Genomic DNA, 10,352 nt, shown 5'->3' on the forward strand with positions numbered 1-10,352 from the left:
GACATGGAAAGGGGAATATTTAAATTGTGATTAGCGAAACGTAACGCAACGTAGAGAATGTTATTATTACTAATAGAGAAATTAAACGTATTATTAAAATTATAATATTGATTTAAAAAAATAACGATTAACGGTTCATCAAAGCCCAGAATAAACAAATGTAGCCAGAATCTTGAAATTTGAGATAAGGCTGGGTTTTTGGAAATTCGTACTAGAAATGAGCGGAAAGTATTAAATTTGGTACCATTTGTATTTTGCGAATCGGTGGATCTCTGGAACTCTAAAATTTGAATTGAGGGCCATTGATGGAGTGTAAGATAGATGTACCAAATTCGAACTATTAGTATCCGAAAAATACTAAAATGTACTAAGCATGTAGCATGTGAACCGATAGAGCTAAAAACTTGAAATTTGGAATGCGAATCAAGATTAAGAAGTAGGGTGAAAGTGTGTACAAAAAGTACTAATCGGCACTAAATTTGATAAAATTCGAATTTGTTGGAAGGAATGGAGCTGGAATTCTGATGTCAGTTTGTGTTGGGATGTGCTCGACATCCTTTTTTATTGCCTTTTGACTAGGATTAGGCTTCGGGTCAGAGGTCAGCTTCGCACATTTCCGACGCCTGGAGATTGGAGATTTTTGACCAAGCTGTCTGTTTCTGCAGGGAGCTCCTGTTCATCTGGAGCTCACGATGAAAGGCGTGCTGATAAGTTCTTCAGTCCCGGTCTGCCTTTGAAGCTTATTATTGGCAATTGCCGACATCTGTTGGAGTCAGACTTGAATTCGGTCGATCAACAGGGTCTACACTTTCTTTGTTGATGCTACAGCAATCCTCCTGTATAGACTTGGCCAGAATCGACGTAGTGCCCAGCTCATCATTAATTTAGTGGCAGTTAATGTTCCACACTTTGCTCTTGACAAAGCTGTCGAAGAAACATTTTTCGACTATCGCGGATATTCCTCCCCTCCCAGAATAAGTCCTGTAAAGAACATTTGCAAAAGCATTTTAAATGAAATTAGGTGCCAAGGATATTGTGCAAAATCTTACTGGATGCTTGTGATCTAACCAACGATTGCCGCTGGTACTGGGTTATTAACTCCCTACACCTTAACTTTATTTTTCTTATTCCTCTTCCCCATCTTATTTAATTACAATAAGGGCACTACCCCTCATTTTGTCCAAATAGAACCAGGACACAGTGCTTATATAATTAGTTTGACGTACCAAAACCCTGCAAAACATCATTTTTTGCCAATATTTTTACCAAAATTTGATTTATAGACCATATTTGAAGTTTGATTTTTTTTTTATATAATAATCAAAGGGTAAAAATCCTAAATGTGTATTTTAAAATTTCTGTTGCAGTCAGAATTGGTGTGTAGTGTTGAAATTGGAGGTAGTTTTAATTACTATAAGAGAAAATTCAAATGATTAAATTTTAATTATCATATTAGTTTTTTAATTCCCACATTCGCAGAGTGCTGTATTGGTTTTTATTAATTTCTTAAATTTTAGGAACTATTAAAAATAACAGTTGCCTGTTTGCTAATTATTTTAAAATAGAGCAATAATATATTACAACCCATCTAGGGATTTTAAAAAAATTATCAGAATAAAATATGAGCATATTTAAAAAAAAAATCTTTAACAAAATAATGCTACATTAAATGGGGGCGGGTTCTTTAGTTGTTATCATTAGAGTAATTACTTGTTCAATTATGAAAACTATTTATGTAATTTGTGATAAGATTCTGAATACGGATTGATGTTCCCACGAACAAAGCATAAACGATCGGAACAACCATATGACAAAAAAGAAAAAAAAATACCAGTTATCAATCCCAATCTTAAAATTAATAACAATAATTCACTTAATCAAATTGTATTGACATACAATTTGGTTTCCTTGGCTATCTCCATATCGATGAAAGTTCGCTGTAGATGATAAGATATACAGTTAAGGGTATAATTGTGTAAAACTGATGTTTAAAACGATTAAAAAATCAAATAATTTTTGTGAAATTTGTGATCGTACTTTCGAATTTTTATATTCGGAGACAAGGGTTATGTCTAAATCCGAACAGATTTTAAGGAAACTTAATATAGATTATTATAGACGCAATTCACTACGCCATGCTAAATTTAGTCTCAATCGGACATACCTTGGGAGTTTGGTGACCCAATTAAAGACAAAGCTGGCATTCTAAAGAAATTAAGTGCTAGATTTTCTGTACAGCTCCTACACAGCCTATGGATGGATCTTTTATTCCGTCATCCTTTCAAAAACTGTTTGATATATCATCCGATTGGGATGGAGAAGATTATATCCCTCTTTCAGAGTTGCGTATTCCTTCAAATTTCCTATTCCGAAATTGCATCAAATTTCCTATTCCGAAATTGAGGAATGGATCGTTGGACCTAATCTGGCGCCCACAGCACAAAATAAAGAACACACCGATGATGACCTAGCCGACGATGCTGATAAAGAAATCGACGACGTTTGGTACACAGTACAAAGAAAGCTACACCGGAGGCGACTATATCAGCATTTAATATTTACTTAGAATGGGCGAAGCAAAGCAATGTTTAGAGGATATTATGACGCTCCAGAGACACAGAAGCAGTGTGTTGCTGAAAAAGCAAGTTTGCAAAAAACAAACAAAAATACATATTAAATTTTTTCGGTTCCACGTAAAATGTGTACTTATTTTTTTGAATTGACATATTAAAAATAATAAACTTGAATGCTAAGCAGATATTTACGTAAAATTGTATGGAAAATAATAACTCGGTTCCTGCGACAACCTCGAAACGTTCCCCGGCCGAACCTGGTTTTCATAACGGGCAAGAATCGAGACACTATTGCATTTTTGTATTACTTTTTGCTCGCCACTGTTAAATATTTTCGTTTTGTCCATTACATTTGTTTTTTTTTTATTAATTTATTGCATTATTGAAAATACTCACCTACATACATATGCAGGGATCACTGATCCATATTAAGAACGTGCTTATTCAATTATTGTGGTATTAAAAAAAACATATTTAGTAAACTGAATTGAATTCCAAAATGAAATCCAATTCAGTCGTTTAACAATCGGTCGGTCGGGCATAAAAATTTATCTTATTAACGCAATGAGAAGAGAAAAAAAATAACAATAATTGATTTGTGATAACCTGAAAAGAATGCCACATAAAAATAAACGGCATATCGATCTTATTTAAGATAAGAAGAATAAAAAAGCATTTTTAAGAATTTTAGTTTTCAAATATTTCATTTATTAAATCATTTCACAAAGAAGTCAAATTAATTTGATTCGTATACTTAAAAAGAGATTGATTGATTGTTAATGGTTACGGAAAACAGTGAAACGAGTGATTGTATGGATATACGAAAAGAAATAAACACAAAATTATAGTTTAAAGAAAATAAATTATAAATAGAGTATATAAAGTGCACACTAATCTCGTTTTTTTTTTGTGACCATATAATATGACTGTAATATCATCCGGAAATGAGGTGAGTTAAATTGGAAATATTTGTTATTATACATATTAGATAAAAATAAAGGAAAGGTTTGGGCAGCGTTTTCGTTTATAAATAATTTAATTTGGCCTGTTTGTTTTTCGTTTTCGATTATTACAATATCTATAGAGGCATTTACAAATTAGCAAAAAAGAAAACATACTCTGTATTTACATTAAAATGTTTGGTTATTTCACAAAAGTTCATATTATAATTTATAAATACAAATACATATATAAAGCATTAAGTCTTGATTTTCTGGTTGTTGTAGGTTTTTGTTATATAGTCTCTATTACTGACACAAGTTATTATTTATTTTAAAATACCACAGATTGATCCACCAATTTATAGCCTTGCCCAGCAAAACTCTTGGGGGGATAACACACAAATAGACCCAATTGCATTAGGGATAGAATACAGCCCAAGAAATTTGGTATCTGAAATGGAAAAAAATGGGAGAAATTATTATCTTTTAATTAACCCTTTGTAGCCCAATGTTGCCCCCAGGCAACAAAATGTTTTAGAGCTAGTAAATATATATTATTTGGATTTCATATGTCAAGACCTGATTATGGACGACACATATCAAAAGAAAAATCAAACAACTTCAAAATTTTGGTAAAGTTATGAGCTTTTCAATATAGAGAAGAGGGTAAACTTGTGTACAGTACTAATTTGTGTATACAGTCCATATTATTTAAATCGCTTCGTATTCAAATTGTACGAGTTGTGCCATAATTTTTTTTTTTTTTTTGATTCTTGTAAAAATTAATATAGAGAATAATTTAAACTGACTGAAATAATATACTGTATCTCCCGAATGCAAGGAAACCGATAGTTAATTACCCAATTAAATTTATTTTACATTTAAATTCCTCAAATTCACTTACCTGTATAAATGTATCGGATATAATAACACCATATATGAGCCACTGTACCGATACTAAAAATGACATAATAATCAATGGAAAAGGCATACTTTCTGAGTTCTTAACTCGTATCACATGTAAGAGATTTGCCAGAGGTGCAGCAAAGAATGTTACCGTGACGATACAGCAAACAATGCCTTTGAAAAATTTAGAGATATTGATTATTAATTGTGAAAAGAAATTACAATTATTATTATTTTTTTTTCTTACCCATAAAATTTTGAGCATGCTGAATTTCTGGTATTGTATTTATATAGAATGCAATGCCACATAATGCTGTCAGCACAAACAGGAACATTTTTACATAGGCATTTTTATTTACAGTAAATACATAATAGATTAGTGTATAAATTAAAAATAATGTAACACCAATGCAATTAACCAATACCACTGTGTGTTCATTGCTTAGCATGCCATAGAGTACCCAATAGCTACAGCTGTAAGAAAATAGATATGGAAATAAAAATTAGATAGATTATTTCTCTGGAATTGAGTTAAATTTAGGTAGTAGTACTAGTAAATTTTATTGAATCAAATATTAAGAGGAAGTTGAGTTTTTTTTTCTCCAAAATTTTTACCACAGATAGGTTTCGTCTCCCAGATCATGAAAATATTCGACTAAGGTATATGTTCTTATCAAATAGTTGATCATCTGTGGAGAAGAAGTTGCTCTATAGAAATATACCCATTGTGGGGAAGGTACTCGAAGGAATGATTTTAATAAATTTTAGTACGAAGATATGTTATACAATGAGAATTAACATACTAAGTTACAGCCATTTTGAATGAAAAACGTTTCAAAAATTTCCAAAATACCGAATATTGGCGGATTTCGCTATATGGGGGCTACCCTGAAATTTGAGTACGGAGGTGTACTATACAATAAAAAACCAAAATACTAAATTACAGGCAATTTTGTTGAAAACCCTATTCAAAATCGCCAAATACGGAATATTGGAGGGTTCGGTTATATGGGGGGCTATCCTAAAACGTGGGTCAATATTAGTAATTTTTTGTATGGAGATGTGCTATACAATGAGAACAGAAAATAGCAAATTACATCCGGTTGAAAAAAGGTGTCCGAAATCGCCGAATTCCGAATATTGGGGGATACCGTTATATGGGGTCTAACCTGAAACGAGGGTCAAAATTAATAATTTTTTGGTACGGAGATGTTCTATACAATGAGAAACAAAAAAATTCTTTGTCAACAAATTCGGTTGAAAATGTGTCCAATGCCTAATAATGGGGGTTAAAACAAAACGTAGACCGATATATCCCATTTGCAGTACAAAACAGTATAGGAGTACTAGCAATGTCTGTGCAAAATTTCAAAGCTCTATCTTAAATATTGTGATCTCTATTGAGATTTTAACAGACGGACTTTATACTTTGTGGGGTCTACGGTGAATGTTTCGAGGTGTTCCCAACAAAACAAAATACCACCTTCAATTCCAAATAATGCAAATATTCATATTAGCTTCATATTATGAATACAATTTAAAATAAATTCATAATTAAATATACACAAATCCTTCAAGTGCCAGCTACTGGTACATTCACCATATATGTCTATATGGGGAAACCGAAATTCTTCCATTTGGAATTTTGTGTTTCATTCTTTTTTTCTTATTAACTCCTTTCCTTTCTGGCTCACGTCCACTAAAGTTAGAATGTTCAGAGCCATGTCTCCATGCGCAGCTAAGCTACAGATTTGACTTTCTCCATTGCTGGTGATTTATGTTTCTTGTTCATAGGTCGACTCGAACGTCTTTTAGGAATTTTACCACAATTTTCAAACTTTCTAAGCCTAGTGAATTTGTGAAGTCTTCAAGTGTGGAGAAATCACATAGATCCTGAAAGCATCTTCTTGTATTATTAAACTTACGACATCCAGAGATTATATATGCGTCCGTTTCGGCTTCTCCGCAGTCCTCCCATACGTTATCTGGTATCACATTAATTTTGGCTAAGGTGCTCTTGCAGAAACGGTGACGGATTCTATTGATTTGCTTTTGTGACAAAAAGGGTTCAAATTACAATTTTTAAACCAGTGTGTTCTTGTCAGTGAGTGAAAGGTTTTTAAAAAGAAGGTAGAAGGGAGTTACCATTGCTTGCTACTTGCACATAATCATAACCCCATTCAAAATGTTTCATTTTCAATACAAAGAATAATTCATTCAGCCAGTTTCAGATTGTCACAGCCGAAAATCAGCCATTCTAAAGAAAACTGCATTTGGTAATGTTGCAATTGATTTCCATGTAAACAATATTATGCGATTTTAAAATCATATTTTACCTCCAATACACTTAAATCAACACAGTCTACCTACAATGTAGTGTGGTGGCGATAGATAATATTGATCGAACGTTTGCTTACGTTGCAGACATGTCATACGATAGGTAGTCGCCGTAGTAGATGGTAATATGTAAGTTCATTGATTAATATATAAAAAACATAATTTAATCCACTTACGATAGGAAACCGCAGATAAATGGAAACCCCGAAGAATCTCCAGTACTTTTCTTGCTAATATATTTACGGCAGATGATGCTAAATTTTTCAAAAAAATAAAGACAAGACAAAACATTAATTTAAATTAAAAATAATGTAGTCGTACTTACGCTCCGGAAAGATACTGCAAAACCGTTGTTATAACGGATGTCAGCTCCAGTAGTGCAATAAAATTTTCCACACTTTTCATGACGTCTTCGTGTTTGTTTGCTCAGCCGGGCCGGATATTTTTGCCGCAATCTTTGTCGCTTGTTTATTCAAGGAATTATTGCAAATTGACTCAACTATTTCGGATTTGGTGATAGTATTTAAAATCTCATATTTTTTGTTGTTATTTAGGGGAATTTGTGGTTTGCTGTTTATCAATCTCTCCCTCTCTCAATCACAAATTAAGGTTTTAATTGTTTTATTACTACCTTTCCCTCTGAAATGATGATTATTGTAAACTTGTTTATCAGATATTGATTTCACATAATTGTTTTGTTAAACACAGCGGTTTTATCTTGCTTCTGGCACTTACCAATGGAAACAGTTTTCGTGTTGAATCAAGCAAAATTAAAAACGTTCCATTTGCTACGAATGGGGAGAGTAGAGAAAGTGGCCGATAAAAAAGGAACCCAAAGTGGAAAAGGGGAACATTTACGAATGAAGTGTGATGAACACCGTTTAAAAAGCGGTATTGTTGAGAAAGAGGACACGGTGAGACTTGCCGATTAGGGATACCGCAAGTCGGCGATAATGGCAGCACAATCGATAACAAATGTTGATTTCGATAATACTATGTTCTCACGGTCATTTGAACGAAGTTCAAATCGATTAACGTATATAAAATAACCCATTCATACGACACTATTCTTAAATTTCTTAAAATGTATTAAACTTTCGACTAATGGGTTAATCGAACCCTGCTGACAGTAGCAACACGTAATGCGAGAGAGAATTATCGGGAGAAAAGGAGAGAAAAGAAACGTTGAGGATCTGGAAGGAGTATTTTGCAAAGCTTCTGATATCAAATAGTGACGGTGAAGAAGATGCACCATAACCAATAAGAGATGGCGGTATAGAGTGTATACCACATAGCCAAGATTAGTTCCGAATAGCAATCAATCGGCTGAAGAATAATAAAGCAGCAGGTGCCCATGGGTTACCAGTCGAACTATTCAAGACTGGTTGTCAAATGCTGGTCTAAACCCAATGGTCAATGACATTATTGGATCATATCAATGCGACTTCAGACCTGAAAAATCCACCATTGACCAGATTTTCACTCTGCGCCAAATACGTAAAAGACCCATGGAAAACACATCGACACATTCCACCTATTCGTAGACTATAAAGCCGCATTCGACAGCCCTATCTGTTCAGAGGTGTTTCAAGTCATGTCTGCGTTCGGTATTCCTGTAAAATTAATATGACTATGCAAAATAACTTTAACTGGCACAAGGTCAGCAGTTAAAGTCGGAAAGGATCTCTCAGAGACTTTTAATACCGTACGGGGATTCAGACAAGGTGACAGTTTGTCGTGTGACCTTTTTAACATCCTGCTGGAAAAGGTCAGAGATGCAAATATGTACACCAAACACCACATGTTCCTCGCCTATGCCGACGATATCGACATAATGGGTCGAATATTGCGAGCGGTAACAGCCACCTTTGAACAAATTGAGAAGGAGCCTGCAAAAATGGGACTGGCAGTAAATAGCGAGAAGACCACTCTGATGGTATCAACTCGCAAGACGTCCAACTGTGGAACTTGAGAACTACAGCTTCGAGATAGTCCAAGATTTTATATAACTTGGTACCGCGAGAAGATCACTCTGATGGTATCAACTCGCAAGACGTCTAGTAGAATCGGACCAACTGTGGAACTTTAGAACTACAGCTTCGAGATAGTCCAAGGTTTTATATAACATGGTACCGCCATAAACAAAACTAATGAGGATAGTGTTGCCAACAGATGCTACTCCTGCCAGACCAAACTCACTCTCTACAAGACACTGATACTATTCGTGTTGTTATATAGGGATCTGAAGCATGGGTACTTTACGCAAGCAGACGAGGCAGCTCTTGGAGTGTTTGAGGGAAAATTTCTCCGGAAGATCTATGCGCCGATCAGCGTTGGCGATGAATATCGAATGAACCACGAGCTTTACCACCTATACACGGACATCGACATAGTTTGCCGTATCAAGTTGCAGCGACTAAGGTGGCGAATGTATGAGGATGCCTTTTCTCAAAAGGCATATTAAAGCGAGCCTACTGATGGTTCTAGAAGAAGGGGAAGGCCACGGATTCGAAGAAATGATAAATTATGGTATTTCATATTGGAAAAACTGCGCAAAAGAAAGTTGCGCCTTTTGATTGCGCATCGATTGCACATCGTAATACTTTATCCTATATATATATATATATATATATTTTATAACGTGATACCCGTTATAGCGACTGTATACAAAGTACCGAGAAACGTTTTTTTCCTTTGATATCGTTTATAACGACACATCGCTTATAGCGAGAACCTTGACCTTCGTTGTAAGCAATTTTGACTCTATATATCCGCTGAATATTTCGTACACATATTTATATACCCTAGTGTACTTATGAAGAAGAAAACGAACGTTTTCATTTGAGAATGGTAGTCCATCTAAATATTGCTGGTGCCGCATGTTATGGCTGTACTAAAAAATTAACCGACGTATTTCGTTTTTAACTCCAATATTATATATAAAATGTATTAAAAAATCGGTGATCCTTAAAAATGTTTTTTTTAATCTATGTTGCTAATAAACAACCTTTTTGCCCCCTCAACATTTTTTTTCTAAAAATATTCACGCTTGCTCTGGTTATTCTAAAATATTCATGATTGCTCCAAGAAATGTTATTCAAAACAACCTTCTGTGGATCCTTAAAAAATCTTGAAAACCTATTCTTAAAGAAATCCACGCTTCTGTGGATCCTTAAAAAATCTTGAAAACCTATTCTTAAAGAAATCCACGCTTCTGTGGATCCTTAAAAAAATCTTGAAAAACTATTCTTAAAGAAATCCACGCTTCTGTGGATCCTTAAAAAAATTTTGAAAAACTATTCTTAAAGAAATCCACGCTTCTGTGGATCCTTAAAAAATATCCTTTAAGAAATCCACGCTTCTGTGCATCCTTTAAAAATACCCTTTAAGAAAACCACGCCTCTGTGCATCCTTAAAAAATATCCTTTAAGAAAACCACGCTTCTGTGGATCCTTAAAAATATCCTTTAAGAAATCCACGCTTCTGTGGATCCTTAAAAAATATCCTTTAAGCAATCCAGGCTTCTGTGGATCCTTAAAAAATATCCTTTAAGAAATCCACACTTCTGTGCATCCTTGAAAAATATCCTTTAAGA

At 34.1% G+C, this 10,352-nt stretch overlaps 1 protein-coding gene across 1 annotated transcript; it reads right to left on the minus strand.

The window, feature by feature from the left end:
• Positions 1–3,837: 3,837 nt before the first annotated feature.
• On the minus strand, positions 3,838–7,170 carry LOC133324991 (sugar transporter SWEET1). The gene is made up of 5 exons (XM_061533818.1): positions 7,083–7,170; positions 6,934–7,011; positions 4,668–4,894; positions 4,419–4,594; positions 3,838–3,965 (listed from the first exon to the last, which is right to left on the minus strand). The coding sequence occupies exons 1-5, from the start codon at positions 7,160–7,162 to the stop codon at positions 3,846–3,848; spliced, it is 681 nt and encodes a 226-aa protein (XP_061389802.1). The 5' UTR covers positions 7,163–7,170; the 3' UTR covers positions 3,838–3,845.
• Positions 7,171–10,352: the final 3,182 nt, after the last annotated feature.

The sequence above is a fragment of the Musca vetustissima genome, unplaced genomic scaffold (genome assembly GCF_032173495.1).
Source record: "Musca vetustissima isolate MV318-11 ecotype Yass unplaced genomic scaffold, APGP_CSIRO_Mvet_v1 utg5400, whole genome shotgun sequence".
In the NCBI taxonomy this organism is placed as follows: domain Eukaryota; kingdom Metazoa; phylum Arthropoda; class Insecta; order Diptera; family Muscidae; genus Musca; species Musca vetustissima.

Coding starts and splice junctions, on each gene's coding strand:
- LOC133324991 (XM_061533818.1), bottom strand. CDS start 7,162: ATGAAAAGTGTGGAAAATTTTATTGCACTACTGGAGCTGACATCCGTT. Junction 7,012..7,082: donor TTGCAGTATCTTTCCGGAGC/GTAAGTACGACT, acceptor TGAAAAATTTAG/CATCATCTGCCGTAAATATA. Junction 4,595..4,667: donor GCATGCTCAAAATTTTATGG/GTAAGAAAAAAA, acceptor AATTTTTCAAAG/GCATTGTTTGCTGTATCGTC.